Source organism: Colias eurytheme, chromosome 30 (genome assembly GCF_061535395.1).
Source record: "Colias eurytheme isolate Ceu_HAF_F1 chromosome 30, ilColEury1 Martin Lab GWU primary, whole genome shotgun sequence".
NCBI classification, from domain to species: Eukaryota; Metazoa; Arthropoda; class Insecta; order Lepidoptera; family Pieridae; genus Colias; species Colias eurytheme.
In genome coordinates this window covers 5,098,153-5,122,158 of record NC_143009.1, presented here as the reverse complement: position 1 = coordinate 5,122,158, position 24,006 = coordinate 5,098,153, and the positions used below count along the sequence as shown (strand labels likewise).

Below are 24,006 nucleotides of genomic sequence, written 5' to 3'. Positions count from 1 at the left end.
TATTTATTTTAAATTACTATTATTTATTCCCAAAGAGAAGCGGACGATAAAGACCCATGGAGGGTTGTCGCGTAAAAACCACAGGACAGTTCTTTGGCATATTATGTAGTTAGATATAAGTTACATATTATGTAAATTTATTGACATTATTTTAAAAGAGCAACTATGGAGTTTCTTGCCGATTCTTCTCCATAGATACTGCTTTCCGAATCGGTGGTAAATGTTAAAAATACTATGTAATGACGATTCGAAAGTGCTACTAAATAGTAGTCTAATTGAATAAATGAATGTTTGAGTTTGAATCGATAATTGTAAGAAAAAGAATAATAAGTGAATTACTTTCACCTAACACAGGAACACTGATTTTTTACATTTTTCAATATAACTACAGAAACAAATACATACACATAGTATAAAACTTATCTTTTTCTGTTCAGTATTTCAAAGGGTACAAAGAAGCAAGTACACAGGTGGCGAGCCAATAAAATTCAAATTTACTGAATGAATATTCAAGTAGAAGGTTGTTTCCACTGAGCGAACACCCTGTATATTTGTTTTTAAGTTTGTTTTGGAATACGGCAACTAAATTTAAATAGGTGTTATATATAGGGTGTTTTTCTTTGTATATTAATTTTATCCAACGTTTAAATAATTAATCCCCGTTCCTAATAAATACATTTGTAATAATAAAGTATTAGTAAAAGACTCTTAACAGGCTGATTTTACAAAATCTGCAATTTGTAAGATAGACTTAAACTCGCTAGTTCCCGTTCCTGTGGGATTTCCGATATAAAAAGCAGATGTCTTATTCTGGGTCTTCAGCTATATACATGGTACCAAATTGCATTGTAATCGTTACAGTGGTATTTGCGTGAAAGAGTAACAAACATCCATCCATCCTCACAAACTCGTATTTATAGTATTAGTAGGAATATTATATGTATTAGATTTAGATTTTAAAAGAGCAACTATAGAGTTTCTTGTCGGTTCTTCTCCATAGATACTGTTTTCCGAATCGGTGGTAATTGTTAAAAAATGTTATGACGTTTCAAAAGTGCTTTTATAAGAAGTCAAATTGAATAAATAAATGTTTTAGTTTGAGTTTGTATGTGTGTTATTTATTTAATTGTATACAATTTCAGAGGCACAGGCGATTGTACATATCCCCCATCCCGCGCAGAGTCCTGTACGGATGATTCCAGGCTTCTGCTTCGGTATATGGCCTGTCCTGATGTTCCCGGGACTGAGAGTAATGGTGAGTCTATTACGGCCTTACTTATAAAAAGTTAAACAATGGGTAAATTTCTACCATTTTCTACTATAGCTTTGTCCTGCTCTTGCTCACATGAAACGTCAATCATAAAAACAAGACAGGTTATTGCAATAACTAATCCATTGCATAGCGAATGGGTAACATTTTATAAGTAAGACCGTTAGTTTATAGAGAAATGTAGGACTAATCCTACATACTATAAATGTATATACTAAGAATGAAATTCAATTAAATGTACTGAAAATCAGCGCTGTTGCCCCATTCGAGTCAAGCAGCATAGCTGAGTGTGGACCTTTTGCCACAAATATATTTATTTTCTTATTATTTAATTTTATTGTGTTCTTTAGGTTAAGTAGATTTTTAATTTATGTACCAAACTTGTTGTAGAAAGGACTTGATGACAAAATTTAAAATAAATTTTATGAATGTCGGTGCATATCATAGCATTCTAGCTGCACCACACTCTGATGCAGCTAGAATGCTTTTCAACTTTAAATTTAAAATATATTTAATATCGTTTGTTAAGTGTAAAATATTTGTACAAGGTACGATGGGATTATCATCGTCCTTTAGGACGAAAATCCCTCAATAAAAAAATAAAAATGTTGTGTGGTTTTATGAAACCACGGTAAAAGTGAAACTTAGGCACAAAATTATCGTATTTGTACGATAATTATCGTACGGTTCGACCGTCACGCGACATGCGCTACACAGACCAAAAAGTTTGAGACGATGTAATAAAAGTTTCACTTTAAAAACTTGTTGTGGCAATAAACATATTCATTCATTCATTCAATGAACATATTAGTCATTCAATCAAATAGCAGATTCAACCAGATGACTGCATACATGCTGTCTGTATGTATGCTGTCATCTGCAGCGTGGCTAGTTTGAAAATTATTTATCACAAATTCAGAGTCCAAGTAAAATAATTTGAAAATACATAATTATTTCCAAGTAAATTCAGTTATAATTATACTACAAATAAAATATTTATATAGGTACTTACAGTACATAAGTCCCATAAAATCCAATAATTATTAAATTCATCTGCCAACCCACACTTGGCCAGCGTGGTGGATTATGGCCTATACCCTCATACGAGGCCCGTGTCCCAGCAGTGGGAACGTATATGGGCTGATAGTGATGATGAACTACTTGTTGTTTTTCATCTACCCTCATTTTTTTAAATAAATATTTTAAGCTATTGCATAGCTTCTATCGTGGGCCTTGAGCGCGGGGACCGAATCGAGAAATTCCGTAACGAAAAAACCTCACGCTCCCCACGGGGACGGGCGCGGAGGTGTGGCTTGAAGGCATAGCATGCAATAGCTTTACCGCGGCAGTCTCCGAGTGACACACGTCTTTTTTTATTTTCAGTGGAAGAACTAGTCTGCTTGGCTACATGGAAGGAAGGTTCCACTCGATACCTCGTGGGCCAAATTTCACAAGTCCAGAGGAGGAATTCCATAGCTTCCGATGAAGATACATATAGGTAAGCTAGCTATCACCCCTGGCTTCGCTTGTGGTACATATATAGCCTATAGCACTCAGGGATCACGTATATATTTAATATTGGAAGAATTTTTTTAAATCGCTCCTCTAGTTCCTGGGATGGTCAAATTCGGAAAAATTTTGTATTATTAATATAGTCATTCATTCATTATGAATTCATTCACTCGTTCTTTCATTCGTTAATATTTGTAGTGTTTTCATTTATTTATTCATTTATATTATGAACATTGAGATCATTCATATTTTTTTATTGTTGTTCATTCTAAATTTAAACAAAATTTAGAATTAAAAATTTTAATGAAACAATTCATGCGTTCGTTCTTTCATTCATTTATTCATACATGTACTTATTTAACTTGATAATTCCTATATTTATTGTCTTTTTTAATTCTTTTACATACATATACTAGCTTACCGCCCGCAGCTTCGCCCGCTCTATCTAAAACCTATTAAAAAAAACCGCATCAAAATCCGTTGCGTAGTTTTAAAGATTTAAGCATACAAACGGACATAGGGACAGAGAAAGCGACTTTGTTTTATGCTATGTAGTGATATATTAATTACAGCTGTTTCATATTCTGATTTTAATTAATTCCTTCATTCGTATATTTCTAATTTTATTAATATATTTATCAACTAATTCCAGGTGTTTCATATACAAAGGGCAACACAGTGACAAAAGCATGTCCTACATAATAGCTCAGTCGGGTGACGCAACTTGTAATGGCCTCTCTTCGCCTACTGATGGCAGTAGGACTATGAAACTTACTACTAGTAAGTATTAGTTATAAGTTAGACTAGCTGTGCCCCGCGGTTTTACCCGCGTGGCTCCACTCCTGTTGGTCTTAGCGTGATGATAGCCCATTAATCGAGGAAGGCTTATAGGCCAATAACAAAATGTACTTAGTAATAATGATTAAAATGGAAATGAAATAATAATATATCTATTATTGAAAAATGTGTTATGACTATAGTTATAAATTTATAAAGACTAGAAAAAATTCGATCGCTCAGCGGGACTCGAACCCGCATCCTTTCGCGCCATTCCGGGGCGGATGCCTGACCAACTCAGCCACGCGTGACCCGCATTATAAAGCATTTGAATGCCATAAAATCAAAAATATCAATTTCAATGACTATAGTTATAAATAAATTGTTACTAAAAAGTCTATAAAAAATAAACTATGTAACAATCACCATTTAATTTTGAATTAGTTTATTACTAAAACATGCTAAAACTAATGAATTACAACTTTTTAAAACTCTTTTAGTACATAATTCTTCAGAAACTTACACATATCAATACAAATTACTTGCAAATTTTTTGACTCTGTACAAAGTTTTCCCAAAAAAGGCATATTCACATATCTAAATATGTTTCCACAAAATTGTTTTTTATACATATACATATTTTATATCTTCCAGGTGACGATGAACACAACCGCTGTCACTTCCCCAGCTGGATTGTGGAGCATCACAAATGGTTCAGCCTTGATCACACGCACCAATATCATTTTACCATTAAAAATGCTACTTTGAAGGTATGTATGTTTATTGTTTGGGTGTAGCGTCGAAACTGTGGGATGTGTTTTGATAAATTACAAGTAGTTGTGTTAATAAGTGAAGTGGGTTATAGGTTGTGACGTCATTGTAAATTCAATATGGCGCCTGATTATTGCTCAAAGATTATAAATTCGAAATAGAATATCTAAAACGTTCTTGTTTCAAAATTGTGTCCTTAGGACTATTTCTTTAATATAATTTTAATGATTACGTCATTTGAAATTCAATATGGCGGCCTCTAGACAATACATAATACCTTCATCTTTATATCCACAATATTTATATGTTATTGAGGAATAAACTAATTTGGAATAATTAAAAGAAAAATCAATCTATTTGTGTTAAATTCTAGTTGGTTAAATTTGTGTATTTCTAAAATAATAAATTGTAGTTTATTATAGTAATCTCCTTAATTATTGACTCAAATATTTAACATAATAATATAATATTACAGATAATGAACACAGACGGTTCCTACGAAGAAAAGCGACTCGTTTGTCACTCGATACTCGAACAGAAAGACAAGAAACACATTACATTAGTTGCACACGTCACTAGGGGGTGGTAAGTGACATCATCAACACCATCATTCCATTTAACATAAATATATTAAAAAAAAATATGTGCATGTACTAGTGTACACACGTAAGAAGTGAAACTTCTTTATGATCCTTATTTTTCCAAAAATAATTTACTATATGCAACTTTACAGAAATACGTCGAATCACGCGTGGTAGGGATAAGAAAAAGATGGTGCGTAACGAAAAAATGTTACACAAAATTTTTTTCCAACCCCGATAAAGAAGTTTCACTTCAAAAATTGTTAGATGTTTACCTATCTCGCGAGATTGTAAACTGTCGTATTATGTATTAGGTTTAGAGACATTTATTTCAAAGAATTGATAATAATAATGATGATAATCCCATCTGAATCCCATATAAAATAAAAATATTGTTTTATGTTGATATGGGAAAAAATCTTTTATCAATCTTTACATAATATATTATGAAAAAGTCGTGTAACTACTTGTAACTACGAACGGCTGAACAGATTTTCACGATTTTTAGTTTATTGGCAATATATAAACTTGCATTTCCGTTTCGTTACAACACTTGTATCTTACGAACCGCTGAACGTATTTTCACAATTTTTAGTTTATTTGAATCGTCCAATTTTCCTCGTAAAAACAGATGTACAGATTTTCATGATTTTCTCCGTTCAGCCGTTCTTTTTCGGATTTTCACGATTTTTGAAGTGAAAACTTATTTAGCGGCGTTGAGCACTTTTTCTGTAATGGGTATAAAATTTTAAACTCGCGTCAGGACACATGACCTGATCAAAAAAGCGTAAGACGGATACCATTCCAAAATATCAAACATGCTCAACGTTAATAATCAAGTTTTCACTTCTACCGGCACTCCCGGAGTGCAACCCGTCTTTTTCTTCTTTAAATTAACCCTCTTTTCCCGTTTCTAGCGAGTCTGGTCACGTGTGCCTCAAGTTCCACCGCCGTGAAGGCAATATACTCGAGCTGCAACACGGCACTACGCTGTGGGACGCGCCGCAGGACGCATGCGCCGACCACGCGCCCGGGGACGGCGTCACGCTCGTGTGTGAGTGACATACATACAGACACACACATACACATCATTCACTTAGTCATACAATCATTCAATCACTAAGTCATTCATTCAGTGGCTAAGTCACTCAGTCATGCCTTCAAACAAACTCAAACTCGAACATTTATTTATTCAATAAGTGACATATCACACTAGCGGATTGCGAGCGGTTTCAAAGCGGAGCGGGTGCGCAACGAATACGTTGCGGGCGCGCAACGAACACGCCGCGGTTGCGCAGCGAATTCGTTGCGGACGCGTCATTTTGTATACTCTCGCACAAAAGCCAGCCCTTCCGCCTTGCCTAACTTCCATTCAATATTTCCATCGTTTCTGTAGCACTCAATTTTTTAACCGTACTGTGGAAATGCACTTACTTAACAGTTAACTAAAGATGTAATAACAACTGGAGTTGTTAAAAAAAGGTGCTATAAAATTGAATTACTAGGACTTTTAGAATGTACCATACATTCCAAAAGTATGTAACGACTGACCAGTATAATCTCTCCCATAGCAACGTATGTTATAAAGAGATTTTGTGAACCTAATTATGAGCAAAGTGATAGTGAGTTGCTGGTTGCTTGATAAAATTTTCTATTCACTGCTATTTATCTAATAATAAGATAGCCCTGTTTTAGTTAAGGAGCTTTAACATTTATTTCACTAATGAACTTTCTTAATGAGCAATTAAGTTATCTGATTGCATTTCGACCAAGATTTAATAGATAAAACAATACCCTAAACATTAACATGTTATGAAACTCGTAAAAAATAATGATCTCATAATTATTATACTATCACAAGTTATAAGTAACAACCAGCACGGATTCCATTTTGTTAATGAGTGTACATGACTGCGACGTAAACGTTGCGCATCTGCCACGCGTCCGCAACGAATTCGCTGCGCAACCGCAACGTATTCGTTGCGCACCCGCTCCGCTTTGAAACCGCTCGCAATCCGCTAGTGTGATATGTCACTTAGACTTCTTATAAAAGAACTTTTAGATCGTCACAAAATGTTTAAACATTTCAGCCACTCACTCGTTCATTAATTATTTATTTAGTCATTCAATCACTCAGTAATTCTGTAACTCTTTCATTCAATCACTCAGTCATTCAGTCACTCGCTCAAATACAAACACTCGTATAGAAGTAAAGAAGAAAAGACTACATTCGTTTTTAAACACTTACACATACCTATACATACATGCTCCCTCACGAAACTTAAATTGGTTTCCGCAAAATACGTACACTATTGTTTTTTGGTATAAGCGCTTTACACAGTATAATCTCAACTTGAATTTTAATGCTCAAAACGTTATAAATTATATGAAACAAATATATTCATTTGTATTTATATGTTTTCAGCCACGCAATTGACTCCAATGCGGTGTCCTCTTATCGGGCGATACTCGATCATAGACTCGCTGGCTGACAGGCGTCTGCGCAGACAACAGACAGGTAATGAATGAATGAAGTGAATGAAATGAATGAAGGAAATTAAAAGTTTATTTTATTAAAAAAAATACCACATGTAATACACACTTTATGGAATAAAAATACTGATAAATTAATAGAGAATTTGTGCGATTGAATGAATGAATGTATTTTTAATGGAAAATTACATACGTTTTTACAAAAATACATAGCAATGATAATAGAACTACGAACTGCTAAGATATTAGTGGTCACTTCTTTCTTACGTTTCCCAATATCCATTATGTTTGAGATAATCCACTAGAACAAAAATAGTTTATTATCTATTACTTGTGTTGTTTATTCTTTCACTATTATTAAATTCTAATTGTATTGTGTTTTTGCTGGAAAAAATACTTTTCATTTTCCATTTTCGCACAAACACACTTATTCCCAACTAACACTTATTCCGGGCAACCCATTTTAATTTTATTTTGTTTTTGCTTAAATAAAAATTATTCATTTTTCATTTTCACTCACTCAAATTATTATTATCACTCACACTCATTCCCAACTCACTCACACACACTATTCCTAACTAACTCACACTCATTCCAGGCAACCCAGACGAGGACGGTCACACAGAGTGTGTATCTGGTGACTACGATAGCGCGAGTATCGGTTGTAGCGCGTCGCAAAACACCATCGAATTTAAGTCAGCATGTATGAGTACAGGTGAGTTGAGTGACTAGTTGACAAAAAGGGTGGAAAATGTAGCAGTTTTATACTTATGTTTAACGTAGTTTCTCCCCGGTATACTACGGCTGTAAATTGCCTTTAACTGTTTTTACAAAGTTTACGTAGCTACGGCGTAGCAAGATTGCTACGGAGATCCGTAGCTTGCACCTACAAAGTTTTGTACTTAGACACACATATATGGGAAAAACGTATCAATGATTACTACCACCAAATTTTTGAGTTCATATAATTATAATTATTAAGATTTGTATTAACTTGAATATATCACATATTCATCGTATTTCTAAATTCTGCAGTATACACACGCTACGGCACCTGGCAAGACGAAGTTCTCGTAGCTACGTTGTAGCGGATATAACTATTTCTTTTTCATCTTCATATTATATTGATTTATGGAATTAATTAATTAAAGTATATACATTTAACATGCTACGGTACCTGGCAATACAGTGCCACTGCTACGTCGTAGCGACCCTGTAGCACGACGCAACAAACTTTTTATCTTTGAGAATGTCTTGTTTTTATCATGTTTATGTTGCCCTCCCCTCTCCTCCCTCTAAACAAATGCTACGACAAACGAACAATTTAAATAGTTAGTTCAGTACTATTAATAGTTTAAATATGTACTTAAATATTTTAATTTCCTCCAGTATACACATGCTACGGCAGTTGGCAAGACGGTACCCGCGGCTACGTCGTAGCAGCCCCCGTAGCACGCTCGTCTACGCACCCGCGGACTTTTTGCTTCGTGTATACTACGAAAGCTGCTAATGGTAAGATATTTTGTAAAAAAAAGAGTGTATGTACCGAGCACAAGTGTCAGAAGTGAAACTTCTTTGGTAAGATTTAAATATACCAGTCAATAAGGATTTTGACCGACGCCCTCAGTCAATAATCTTATTGACTAATTTAAAGAGCACACATTCAGTCAATATAGGTTTTGACCAACGTACCCAGTCATCGTACTTAGTTAATAACCTTATTGACTAATTTTACCGGTCAATAAGGTTATTGACTGGTTAAGGGTTTTGACTGTAACATATATAATATTTATTTTATTAGTTTTTTCGGACTATATTAATTGTTGTGTATTTTTTATGTTAATTAGCTTTAATAAATAAATAAATAAATAATAATATTTCAGCAAGCGGCGGTGGTGAAACAGTATATCTAAGTGCAGTGGGCGGATCATGTTCCCGAACTGCGAAAACTCCAGACGCAGCGTACAATCTCACCTCTAATGGTATAGCCGTTTTTGAGTATTATAATTCTATAGAATTTTACAAAAATTTAGTTTGTTCATTCATTCATATGGCAAGCAAGTAAAGTATTTTTATTGTTTGGATCATATTTATTGTGTGTAGATATTTTCCACTCGGTAAGCTGGAAGACAATGGTTTTCTAAAACGAGGACGTCACTTTGAACATTTGCTTTGAACACAAAATGTATGGAACATTCAATGTATGGGAGTGTTTAAACTTTAATGTAACTTTTTCGGATAATTCCCGTTTTATTTTTTAAAAGTTATTACTGTCATTTTACTCATTAGGTAAAGGGCTTTCGATATCAGCTTAAAGTTTTTTGATTTCTGCAATAGTTACGGAATAATCGCCTGTGCACACTTAACGATTACACCCTGTATAGCCTTCCTCAATAAATGGGCTATCTAACACCGAAATAATTTTTCAAATCGGTCTAGTAGTTCCTGAGATTAGCGCGTTCAAACAAACAAACTCTTTTAGTATAGATTTTCTCCATGTCAATCTAATAATACTTTTTCAGAATGTCTTTGCTATATCCTCAAAATATTCCATAAAATCAAGTTTTTAATACATTATTACATTTTCCAGGCACATGCGAACAAAGCAGCAAGTACAACAGCGTCGCTCACAAGATGGCGCCGGCGGCCATCTTGCTGACGTCACTAGTGCTGGCCTGCGTCAGATGATACTCTTGTGACGTGTAGATCAGTGCGGGGGTTTGGCTGTGTGTTGGTTGTTTTAATTATTACAATTAATTTGGAATTTGTTGTCTGAATTATGGTAGGTTTTTATGGAAGAAAATTATTGTGGAATATTGTTTTTTTTGTGCAGTTTGAAGATTGTGTACTATTTCAAAAAGAGTGATTTTGTTCGAAGATTAAAAAAATTACAACAAATATAAAAATGTCGGTCTGGTTAATTTTTTTAAAAAATAAAAATAAAATTTGCGCTACCAACCCCAGTATGTTAATTTTCATTATTTTTTTAATAAATATAATTTGCATAAAATAACCATATACACAGCTAAACCTAACCTAATTATATATAAAATAGCGCATTTAAAATTAGTGTTGCTTTATTGTGATAAAAAATTTTGGCAGGAATAATTTTCTAATGTTGCCAGCTTTGTAATGGCAGCTAGTTTTTACGTTATTTATTATCTGTAAAATAATTTTTTGGGTTTGATTTTAATTTGGGCGTTCTTAAAACGAGCGGTTGAAACGCGGCGTTTATTTTCACGGGCAGCTAGTAACATTTTTTATTTTATGTATTATTTTACTAAATAATATGGTAATTTTTGAAATAAAAATACTTTAAATAAAGTTTTTAAGTTTAGATTTATCAATTTAATTCAGTATCTTATTATAATATTCTCTGATACCTCTAAATTTATTGTATTATTTAATACATTGTGTATTGTTTTATTTTTTATTCAAACGACAAAAAATATTTTTTATCTATTGACAAAAAACGCCGCGTTCAAAACGCCTGTGTATTTAAATTTTGTATGTATGGACAATGTTTCCTATATATATATATATTAAATTAGTACGGACGGACGAATGTAAATATAGTAAAATATGACTTTTTATAAAATTATCTGGCTTTGCGATATTTGAAAAAAAAAACGAAAATTCAACGCAATTATATTTGCCACTTTTTCGTATTAAAATGTCCTTTTTAGTTTTGTCTAAGACGAATTTTTTTTGTATTTTTTTTTTATTAGGGTTGTCACAAAACCCAGCTTCTGTTCATTTTAAAGATACGCTCAATAATTAACGAAATAAAAACATTTTTATAAACTAGGGACAAATATATTATAGATATAAAACGCTTTTAAGTGTATGCTAAAACTAAGTTTAGATAGATTAAAATATAGACAGCTCTGCCCTTATTTCTCGATTATTTTTGGTATATTTTGCAAATTCGACTCTGTAAAAATATATAAATATAAATAATCCAGTAAATGCACAAATTTATTCATTCATTCATTCGAAATATACCAGTTAATGTAAAAATGTAGGAAAATATGGAATTTGCGAAATGTACCGAATTTATATAATTTTTTCTAAATAAAAACGAGGGAACAACCATTTTGTACATCTTAAAATGTAATTCTTCGTAATTATTGTCTTGTTTTTAACCTCTTTAAACCAGTGAACTGTTTTTGATAGTGTTTATTAAATATTGTACATTCAGTATTTCTTTTTGACTCAATTGTATTGATACAAATAATACTGAAGTTTTGTTTTTATTTTTATTTTTTGTAATAGGGCTGCCAATAATTTACACTTATTTTATAAGCGATCAAATAATTTGTTTAAATAATTATTTGCATTTAAATAAAATAGAATATTATACTAATTTAAAATTCAATATAATATTTTATACATAATTGGCAGCCCTAAATTCAAGTGAGGCATTTTTTGAATGATTTTTTATTACAAAAACATTCGATTCGTATTTTTATTTTTGACAGCTTATTTTTTTAATTAACGGCGGGCTACAGATAATCATACATATTATTACGATAAAAAAAATTAAGATTATTTCTCATTTATCAAAGCTTACTACTTGCTAACATAAATCCTGACCAATAGTAGTATTTAATATAATTGCTCATATAATAGTTTGGAATTTTATTTGTGATATGAAATACTTTAAGAATAAAAAAATGTACATACTAGAAGAGAAGTTCCTCATGAGTTTTCTAACTTTTTATTTGTTATCTGTATTACGTTTAATAGTTTAAGAATTATCGATGCTTGCCTAAAATATTTCTAAAAGTATATTTAAAAACGTAGCCGAGATGACTATTGTAAATAAATAGCTGAGTAATTAATTCATATATATAATTTTATAATCGTAACACATTTTTTAAAGTACAGGACATTATGGAGATAATAATATGTAGTTATGTCGAATTGAGAATATAACGAATAACGATGGAATAAAAAAACGTATTCTATGTAAAACGCAAAAGATTGTTTTTTAATTTAAATTTATAATTAAGATGTTGATGCACAATATAAGTAATACACTGTAGTATTTAAGTGTGGCAACGCAATTACACAAGCGTTTGACAGCTCACGTCAAGTTTGACATTGACAGGTGACAGATGACAGCTGACAGCTCGTGTGATTGGGTTGCCAGTGCCTTTGTTTTATTTATTATCGAGAAAAATAAAAAATAAGCGAACCCACAATGTGAATAAATGCACTGAATTGTATGTAAAAACTGTATTACTGTATTGGGAATGTTGTTTCGCTTGTAAATATTTTTGGGTTTCGGCTGTAAACGAGTTTTTTTGGGCTAAAGTCGGTTGTTTTTTTTTTGTCATTTTTTGAGTATTTCTTACGATCGCCATGAGATACGATTTGTAACTATTAATGTAAGCCTATCATTATATTTTGATTACTGAAATATATTTGAAAATCATTTGGTGTGTTTTATTTATTTTCCAACTAGCGACCCGCCCCGTGACTGTTCCAAAATATATTTAGTATTTTCTCAATAAAATGTATACTAAAATCACATTTGGAAATTATCTTTGATTTTTTCCTGGCATTTGACCCATTGCGTACACTACACTAATAAATCTATCTAACACAATAGTAATAATACTTAATTAATAATGGTCAAAATCTTAAAGGCCGTGAGAGAGTCAGAAAAACACTGTTATAAGCATTGATACACTTTTTAATTAGTATATATTATACGACGTATCTTGGCGGCAGTAATGTAGCTGTATTATTAGAGATCTTAATCATATCGATCAATTTTGGTTTATTTCAATTCTAATTGCTAGTAAAATGGAAAAGAAAATAAAAAATACATGTCTTGTTATGAAGGATCCCTTTAGCATAGTATGCCAACTACAACGCTGTCGATCAGAATCACTACATAGTATAAAACAAAGTCGCTTTCTCTGTCCCTATATCGCTATGTATAAAAAAAATTAGAATCTTGAAAAAAATACACAACGAATTTTGATGCGATTTTTTTAATAGATAGAATAATTCAAGATGAAGGTAAGTATATAATTTATTAAGTTTTAGACAAAGCGGACAAAGCCGCGCGCGGAAAGCTAGTAATAATCTAAAGAAAGTTATAATTAACAAAATTCAAATATTTACTAATCTGTGGTAACAATACAATAATTAATAAAAAATATCCTGTCCGGGATTTTTCGAGCAAACCCATTTTTAATATATATTAAATTTATTACAAAATTGGTCTCATTCTATTATCACGCCGGTGAAGGTCGACCTAGGTTCGGATCTTCTACTAAAAGTAACGAAGACAACTTCTGTAAATAAATGTAATGCAACTCTCGTGCAACCCATTTCGTTGTCATATTAATGTAATTGTTAAATTTAGACCCTGAATCAACTTTGTTAATTTTTACACGCTTTATATTAGCTTCACCTGTATGTTTGTATGTTTGTAACCGACTTCTTTGGGCGCGATTTTGACCCACTTTAAACGGCCAGATTTCGTTCAAACTTTGTAGATCTATTGAGAACCGATGACAATACACTAATTTGATAAAATTTTCTATTTTTTAGTTCGGTTTTCTATAAAAAGCGTGTTTTTTAGTTTTTTTAAACTATTCATTATTATTTATGTGTAGAGATAGTTACGAGGTGAGAGAGTGGTATAGGCTTAAGGTTACTTTTTTGATAATTTCATTTCCATAGAAAGGTCCTATATGTTGCGTAAGGTTGCAAATTTTATATATTCCGATAGAAGGCGCTTTTAGTTTTTTCATACAGTATTTATTTTATATTACCATCACAATAAACTTTCTCCGACTGTAATTATTCTTCCAAAATAAATGGCTTAGGCAAGGCTTTACAAAATGTAATAAATTATTAATGTAGGAGTCGGCTCAACGACGTCGTTGGGTCGGCTTGTACAGACAGTCATTTTAATAGAAGATACTGTATTATTTTAAATTTCTTCAGATTACAGCTTTTGTATGTGTATGTATTTTATGAAGATTATTACTGACTTTCCAAGTGTTAGGGGATCGAACCCAAACATATTGCAAAATTCAACTACCTACATATTTTACTTTGAGTCTCGTTGCGTATTTCCAAACTATACATAGCCAGAACGCAACCATAGGAAACTGCTCGTGTATACTTTGTAATGCTGTTTTTAAGTTTGTTATTACAATATATACACGAATTTTGCGTACTGATCGTGTATACTTTGTAACGCGGATGCTTGCTTCTTCGTTCCAAACTATACACGATCAGTACGCAAAATATGTATAACTAAATATAGCTACTACACCACTTACGCTTAAGCGAAATAATAAATATATAGGCAATCAAACACTTGTACAGCTATATATATATCTATTCTTCTTGATTGATTCAGTAAAATATGAAATAAAAATATTATTAGGTAAGCTTAGAAAAATAAATAGGTAACAGTTATAGAAAAATAAATAGGTAACAGTAATTAGGGTTACCTATGGGTTAGGTTAGGTTCGTGATTTTTAATTACACAAAAATAGGAGCCCCGCTTCGCGGGGCTCCGTCGCCTCGCATTCGATTCGCATCGCTTATTAGATTCTTACATTTAAGCACTATTGTCAATTGTAAGTCGTGCAGTATAGTCGGGAACGAAGACACAAGCATCCTCGATACAAAAAATATACGATCAGTACGCAACATTACATACCCTCGTAACGCCCAGGCTATTTTTACCAAACATTGGCTTGCAGCCCAAGTACCTTTTAAAAGGTTCACATGGTGCGGACCCGGAGGTGATGAAATCTAAAAAAAGTGCCTTATTATTTCCGTATGAGCGTGGGATTTTTTCTGCATGTAAATGTATGTCAGTGGAAGGTTTTGAGACACTAAATAACCCCAAATTCGTTATTCTTTATTTAGGCATATGGGCTTTAATGTATTACAAAACCCGATTTCGCAAAATTCGTATTTTTTAAATTATTGATTAGCGGTAGACAATATAGGGTTTATTTTATATTACAAAAAACAATGAACATAAATATTTGGATTAATACATGTCTTCCAAAATTTTAATGACCAAAAAGATATCTCACACTAACAATCTGAGAAAAAAATATCAATTTTTGAACAATATGATCATTATTTTCTGTACTTATTATTTTTAAAGGCTAGTTTATCACGTGTTTTAGGATTTCTATCAGAAGAAATCCACTTCCAACAGATGACAGAAGCAAAAATTAGCAAGTTTCTAAATTGGACCCAAAAACACTATATAATAGCAACCCATATACCTTTTAAAATCAGAATGATAGTAGGTAAATTGATATATTTCTATAGAAATTTTAAATAATTTCGCAAATAAGAGTTGGTTTTTAATAAAAAAATATTATTTTCAGATTCTTCAGAACTGGAAGAGCTTTCTTGGTTTTGGTTTATATGTTGTAATCCTCATCTCCAAATAGTTCATACTCTTCTATATCTGACTGATTTAATACTTCTAAAGCTTCTTCGATTTGCTCATCTCTCATTGGGTTACCTGAAAAGGATAGGTACTAAAATATTCTGTAACAGACTAAATAATTTACTTTATATTATGAAGGAGAAAACGGTCTAAATCATAAGTTTCAAAGGCAAATCAAATTGATTAGTGGTTTATTCCCTTATACCTTTTAAAATCCAATAATATGTTAATACTCTTATACCTTCTAAAAGGTATCCAGATTTTACGAGGTTATTTTACACGCATATTCTTTATTTTCGCGTAAATCTAAATGTAATTATAATATTTACTTATTTGTCAACAAGCAGAGTAAGATACTCTCAGTTAAAAACCTAAGATTGCATCAATAATCATGGATTGAACTTACCACGTCCTCTAGTCAGTCAAGATGGCCAGACTTTTCGCCGGAAATTACATATATTTTATTTTTCTATTGGCACTATTGCTTAACCATAGACAAAAACATACTTTCCAGTAGCCGGATAAAAAACAGTAATTAGATTTGGCGCGTAATTTAAAATGTTACGGCGTTTTCAAATCAGATACTGTCAGATACCTTTAAAAAGGTACCGTGGGCGTTTATGTCATAAAGTTGGATAACAGCTTGGGCCGGTACCACTATCGAGCTGCATGCCTTTTAATAGGTATCTGGGCGTTACGAGGATACACATGCATTTTAATAATAGATTTCAAAACAGCAATACAATAATATAAACGCGAGCAATGGAAAGACGACGCGCTTACTCCGAAACATACACGATTAGTCCGCATGCGTACTGGCGCTGTATGTTTTGGAGCGCTATTCTTACTTACTTCACTACAAAGTATACGCGAGTATTTGCGTACTGCTGTTGTATAGATTGGAAGAACTTTATAAAAAAGTTATTTCCAAACTATACGTGATTAGTTTCATACTGTTGCGTACTGGCCTTGTATAGTTTGGAAAGACGCAGTCTCGTTCGTTAAATGTCTATGGCAAATAAAGAGAAATGAACATTTGTTATTTTGGTTAATCCACTTAGAAAATTCACCAGTAGAAAGGTATATTATATCTAGGTAATAGCATGGACTAATAAAATCAAGGTAATAGGCATACCATTTTTTATGTTTTTTTGTCTGTCTAGGAAATGTTTTTGTTGTTATAGGTATTTATTTATTTTTTTAATGAATGTCACTGAAACTTACCACATAGACTGCTTTTGATACTAAGAACCAAATTTATGTAATTGTAAAGCTTATTGTTAAATTTTAGAATTTAGAGCATGTAAAATGTAAGATCTATTTTTTTTTATTGATGTAATGTAATTTTATTGTCCTTAGCCTAGTAGGTGATCAGCCTATTGTGGTAGGTATATAACGACTTTCTTACTAACCACCACCGGAAATCGAACCCAGGACTTTTGGTATTTTTGACATTTGTATGCTTTAGATTTCTTCTGTGCGCTTGTTTGTGATTGAGTTCCTCCTAAACGACTAGACCGATTTTTATGAAATTTTATGTGGATATTCTATAGATCTGAGATAAATGACTGCAAGACCTGTTGAATCAGCTAGAGCATCTATAAAATAGCAGTATAAGTTCTTTCAAGGTTACCTGGATGAGATTGCTTTTAGCAATAAGGGCGCCTATACACTCACCATATTTCTTCGTTAATTATTCTGTGTTCTTGAAATGGATTTTTCGAGTGTTTTAGACAAAAAATAATTATTTAGGAAATTCAATAAAACATCAAAAAACTTTACATTGTTTTTATTTTAATATATGGAATAATCATTAACCCCATGTATATGACGTCCTATCACCAAATCGCGTTGTTTCCTACACACAATCTGTCTCGTTCTAGCTAGAGCACTGGCGTATCTCTCTCTCGCTCACACACTATTACGATCCATCATTTTTATCACGATTTACAATCTAATTGAATTTGTTAGTTTGTATCTAATAAATATGGCAATAATTTTAAACTAAACACTATTTACGTATTATTATATTATATTATTTTTCTTACATAAACCTGAACATATTTTATTAGATGACCAACAAAACTCCATCCAATTTTTCATTAAACAAAAATATAAGTACGTAAAGTATAGACAAAACACATTATTTATAAATATATTTTAGTAAATTAAGTGACCAATGTCTAGCTAATCCGAGAGACAGACATTCAAACATTGAGCGTTTACCAACCAGCACTAATATTATTAACATTCCACCAAGATTTACGGTTTTACAACTAAAAGTTGTTTCTAAGCGAAATAATTTAAGCACTCATACGGTTTGAGACGAACGTCGTTTCAGAACCGACTAACTATATGTTCCTAAACGATATTTTACATATGGATCACAATTCACAATACATAATAAACTAGCTCTGACATAAAAAAAAACTCAATTCGGCAGTATAACAGTGACTATTAAATAACCTATAATATTTGTTACATCTGTAGTACATAATCTGTAGTTACATGGTTACACTTTTCAAAATGGCGCCAAACGACGTCCGTCCAAAAACGTCAACACACACGCGTACCTAATACATTCTACGGCGAAATACGAAAAAAAAAATAAACAAAATTTTGCATATTTATATTATATTTGGATTTAACTTTAACTAAATTCTATATACACAATAATCGAATATTGAAAACATAATAAATACAAAAGCATCGAACGCAAAACGTTTTTACAAGCGCAACTATTAAGGAAGGAGGGTTTTCAAAATTTACATATAATTATATACTTACAAGCGAGAAAACAATATTGTTCGCAAACTCGCTTCCGTTCAGGAATCAAAATGTTATTAATCTAGCACATTGCCCTACGCAAAAATTATTTATACCGAGCCATGTTTAAATTGACCGACATTTGTATTACATTGTCAATGTCGCAGTCATATTGTGTAATTACGCCGTTTATAAACGGACCACGCCGTTTATAAACTGCGTCGTCCGTTTGAACACACTGGAAATTTAATAGGTTGACGAGAATTCAGATTAGAATTTTTTGTAGTTAGAAGTTTTATTTTAAAACTACTAATAGTTGTAGGGTCGCAATTGGCAGCTTGCAGACATTTGGAAAAAGTTAATTCTCATCAAATGTTGAGTGTGTTTAAACGAACCATGTCGTTTATTTATAAGCGTAATTGTATAATTTGCCAGCGACATATTAAGCAAGTGACATGAGTTTAAACTATCGATGATCGATATAGGACGAATCTTATTACACAAGATTATAACTTTTAAATACATAAATTAAACTCTCTCAATATTGATCATCGAATATTTAAACATTTAACCCACTCTCAGCTTTAGCTTACGGTCACAACGATCGACCAAATTAAAAATAAAAATTACGCGTAAGCCAAGCTTATTTAAAAATGCATGTAATACAATATGTGTCAATAGATACAAGGCTCTATCACATGGCTCTACGTACAACGAAATAACACCAGCCATAATACGCGTAGAACTTATAATTACATAACACTGGACATCGGAATCGTTTTCTCAATATCGATTGGACCATTCATAAATCGATTCTCTACATTACTGGCAGCATCAGATTTGAGTGCGTAATCGGTAAAATCGATACCAAAAATCGATTCTATTCGAATAAACTGTGTTCGAACGAGAAAGCTAAGATGCGACTGACTTAACTTAAGGAAAGAATGCTATTCAACATTTTGTATAAACTTAGGCATTACTTAACAATATAACTTATAGTATGTATATTGCGTGGGTATTTTACATAGTCAATAATTAGAAATTAAAACTAATTTTAGGTCTTTAGTCAAGGTCGTGAACTAATACTTTTATATCCGTGTAAATTAGTCATTTTAATATGTTATTAGCTGCGATTCACTGGAATATTGTCATTAAAACACGCTTTTCTGATTATATTTTCCTCTAAATATGATTGAGTATTTACTTCTTCAAGTATTTGTCACATGACATCACCCAGTAGATCGCAGCTTTACAAAACGTCTTAAACAAAAACTATACGAAAAAAAAGTGTGCGTGTACTAGTGTACACACGTAAGAAGTGAAACTTCTTTATGACCTTCAAAAAATAATTTACTATATGCAACTTTACAGAAGTACGTCGAATCACGCGTGGTAGGGATAAGAAAAAGATGGCGCGTAACGGAAAAATGTCACGCGTAACGAAAAAATTTTTTTACAACCCCGATAAAGAAGTTTCACTTCAAATACCTTTTTTCATGTTTTTTAGATTATATTTAAAGAGGTATCAGCACAGCTTGTGTAAACACCTGTATTATATAATATATTGCACATGTTTTCAATAAGCTTCACAGCATGTAAAATTCAAGTTTATTATTATTCATTACAATTTACCAAAGTTTCAAGTGCGTCACAAAAACATAATTAATTAGTGAAAATAACAGTCTGTTAATTAACAATTATAATAAGAATGGGATAATTTATTATAGGGTTAATTATAAAAGGAAGCATTTGAAATACTTAAGGAAGTATATTTTAGTCTTCGTATTACGTCACCCAACATGAGTTTTCACGTTGAGGTGACATGAGTTATATAACTCATGTGCCATGAGCCAAGCTCATAATATTAACTCATACGCACCGACGTTTTAGGTTACACTATTTTTGGAAGCTTGTTAATAATAAAATGACTTGTAAATAATTTGCTATAATATATTATTTTTTATATGGCGTTTACGTACTTTACGGATTCAACGATTACATTAATTAATATTATTTATACTTTTAAATACGTTTAGAATTAATCTCTTGGTACGGGTTACAACTATTTAAAGATATTCAGTTGGTGTTATAGTTAATCATAGAAAACAATAGAAAACGACGGGGCAGTCGACTAGTTTAATTTTAGTCTTTCAAATAATTATCCATCAAAATAAACTTCGTCACAATCACGAAAACATCATCAATTAGAAAATATTCTAAATCGCAATTTGCAAAATATTCAATTCGCTAATCTCTATAATATTCAACAATTGCTAATTATCAAAAATTTGTCTTAAAGAGATAATTTTGTAATTGTGTTTCATAACTTTGAGCGTTCAGTTTTCGAATGGCAAATTAATTTTTAAATATTGAAACGTTCTAATCGCGATGATATTATCAAAAGAATTGTCTATAATTCATTCTCTATGATTCGTTCACTCTACGATTTCTAGCGTTTAAAAAACTTTCACTAACTTTTTAATTTATTACCTAGAAGCTATTTTCGACAAAATAGCAAGCCTAGTGAGACGCCAACATTTCAAAATGGCGTCATTATTTACTGAAGGCAATTTTCAAACCAACGTACTATTCATATTCGTACGAAAAATTCACCAATTTTAATGATATTTTGTATGTATCTATAGTTTTATTTAAACTAAGTACAATAAATAATATTTTCAAATAAATAAGAATTCTTATGGAGTAAGGAGGTTTTAAAAATACCCACAATTTACTTAATCTCTGGTTAACTTAAGCTGATAAACAAATGCAGATTTACTACAAAAATGGTCCTGTTGTTTAGGAAAAGAAATAAATTGGAAGCACAGTGTCGTCAATAATCAATTGATTTTAAATAGATAATTAATTTGTGTTAGCTTACAAGTGATGGAATTTTATTAACTAGTAGTTCTTAATTACATTGTAAGCGGTGTTATTATGATTGGCAAAACAGCCTTACAACACAACCATCTCAAAACAAAATGGCTGACCAAACATTTTTGTAGTAAACCTGTTACAAATAAAACATGGCCAACGACGGTTTTGAAGTTCGACAATATTTTGAAGTGAAACTTCTTTTGTTGAGAGTAAAATTTCAAGGTCGCGTTATGGAAATACCGTCACGTCATGGAGTAAGGCGACGATTTTATTATCGTTGAATCTTGCCAAAGAAGTTTCACTTCTGACACGTGTGCTCGTCACACACGCTCTTTTTTTACATAGCAACATTAGGTATATATGTATTAAAAAACAACAAGCAACGTTCGCTCAATGTATGTATATGGCAGTACTGAAACGTTTTGACGTTTCTCACGTCAATGTCAACGTCAAACCATCGCCGCCATGTTGGAATCGATTTGACATACAGAACAGGCTATTTGACAGTATAAAAAATAAATTACTTTTTTGTGTAATCCATATATATATAAGGTTTTTGAAGCGATTTAAATTAATAAATGATATAAATAATAACTTATTTATTTATAAATCGTCGAGAAAAAACATCATATTTTTTTAAATTACCACGTGACCGAAAACATCCATGATTGGCTGCATCTGCCATGACGTCACAGCGGCGTAAATAACAAGTGATCCCAACGTTTACTCACGTCGTTGCTGAATTTCGCTTTTGGTTTTGTTTCTTGTATAACTTATTTCTTGTGATTCAAGGTGTCTGTAATCAGTTTTGTTCTTTATGTGTTATTTTTGTTTGTCATGGAACCAAATTTAGAAAAAGCAGACAGTAGAAATCTACCTAATGTGGACGCTATAATGGTTGGCATGTTCTTTAAAAACAACCCAGATTTTTACGCTCCTGAATTGAGAAATGTGAAAACAGCTACGTAAGTTAATATTTCAGTCGTCATTCATTACCTTTTTAGTTAAATTTACCTACTTACAAACATGAATCACAATAGCACAATAATTATGAAGTATACATTTTTTAGGTTATGCCCTTTGTTTTTCATTTCAGCCCTCCAGTTTATAGGATTGACGTGTTTGTATTGATTACTAGCGGTCATCCAGGAATTACACACTATCTATAAGAACTCATTTTCTGGTTTTTAAACAGATTATCTTAATTATACTATAATTAAAACAAAACGAACAATAAGTACTAGGAGCAAGTTGATGTTTACGCCGCTGTGACGTCACCGTGGTCGTGAGACGCCATATTCTTCAAAATTGTGTTTTGGCGGCATATTTGAATATCATGTTTTTATTTTCCATTTTCTCAATTAATAACTACAAAAAAATAAGAAACATGTGTTTTGTGTGCTCTATAAATGTATCTTAATAATTTGAGACAGTTTTCAAAACCTTGTCAAATAGCCTACTGTCACTTATACAACTTATACATTAAATTTCAATGAATAAATTAGGGATGTAACGATACATGATTTTGCCGATACGATACCGATACCGATATTTGTAATCAAATATCGGCGATACCGATACCGATATCGATGGCTTGGTAGAAAAATAAATAGTGAATTATGCATAAAATTTATAAACATTTAACAGAGACTCAATTGTAAATCGTATTCTTTTAAATAACAATGCCAAATCAAAAAACAAGAAAACCATTTATTTTAGTATTATTATTTTGCAAATTCAGTTAAACTTTAAGTTCTACACATACAATCAGTTCCTAATAAAAGTTTACTATTGGTAGAGGTTTTTCAAAAAACAAAGTGCGCACGCGCGGGCGGCCTCCCGCATCGTTCATTGGGCGCGGTTTTTTGAATTGTTTGATATCGGTATCGGTTGTTTTATAATCGGCGATACCGATATATCGGCTTGCCGATTATATCGGCCGATATATCGGTATCGGTATCGGTATCGTTACATCCCTAGAATAAATATTGTATTGAGCTGTTAGAGTAACACAAAATGAAACCATTCATTACAATTATTCAACGAAACGGCTATAGCTCGGGAAGAGAATCGTCAACGAAATTGACGTCAAAACATTATTATTGCCATAAAAACATTCGCAGCGATGTGGAACGTCGAGTTCGAGGCGCGCGTGACTTTGACTCCGGCGATCGTAAGCGTATATCATTAATTAGGGAATCCGATCGAATATCGCAAAAATCGTTCTACCGTCGATCCTTTTAGCGATAACAAGAACCGTACAGTCTCTGAACCAACCGACCGACACACGTGACAGTGTAACAAACGAAAAAACAAGTGACGTACGAATCGACATCGAAACAAGCGACGCACGAATCGACATCGAAACAAGCGACGCACGAATCGACATCGAAACGCCGCACGAAACGACCCGACAAACATTTGTACTGTCAACACTCTCACCTATCCACCGTGACGTCACGCGGTCGGTCCCGCGGCGGTATATAAGCGGCGGCGTGGTGGGGCGCGGC

General features: G+C 32.3%; 1 protein-coding gene and 1 long non-coding RNA gene across 2 annotated transcripts in view; one reads left to right on the top strand and one right to left on the bottom strand.

The window, feature by feature from the left end:
* The window catches only part of LOC149895837 (uncharacterized), a 113,985-nt gene extending 101,141 nt beyond the window's left edge, over positions 1-12,844 (top strand). The window contains exons 6-16 of the mRNA XM_090118689.1: positions 1,143-1,255; positions 2,654-2,768; positions 3,435-3,562; positions 4,214-4,329; positions 4,806-4,915; positions 5,829-5,965; positions 7,337-7,429; positions 8,003-8,119; positions 8,794-8,916; positions 9,288-9,386; positions 9,995-12,844. Of these exons, the coding sequence (XP_089974815.1) occupies positions 1,143-1,255; positions 2,654-2,768; positions 3,435-3,562; positions 4,214-4,329; positions 4,806-4,915; positions 5,829-5,965; positions 7,337-7,429; positions 8,003-8,119; positions 8,794-8,916; positions 9,288-9,386; positions 9,995-10,092 (1,249 nt within the window). The 3' untranslated portion in view covers positions 10,093-12,844. The remainder of the gene's footprint in view (positions 1-1,142; positions 1,256-2,653; positions 2,769-3,434; positions 3,563-4,213; positions 4,330-4,805; positions 4,916-5,828; positions 5,966-7,336; positions 7,430-8,002; positions 8,120-8,793; positions 8,917-9,287; positions 9,387-9,994) is intronic.
* Positions 12,845-15,096: 2,252 nt separating this feature from the next.
* LOC149895836 (uncharacterized) lies at positions 15,097-16,559 on the bottom strand. Its single transcript, XR_016458448.1, has 3 exons — positions 16,260-16,559; positions 15,684-15,928; positions 15,097-15,195 (listed from the first exon to the last, which is right to left on the bottom strand). It is a non-coding gene; the product is annotated as an uncharacterized LOC149895836 (long non-coding RNA).
* Between the last annotated feature and the right edge of the window lie 7,447 nt (positions 16,560-24,006).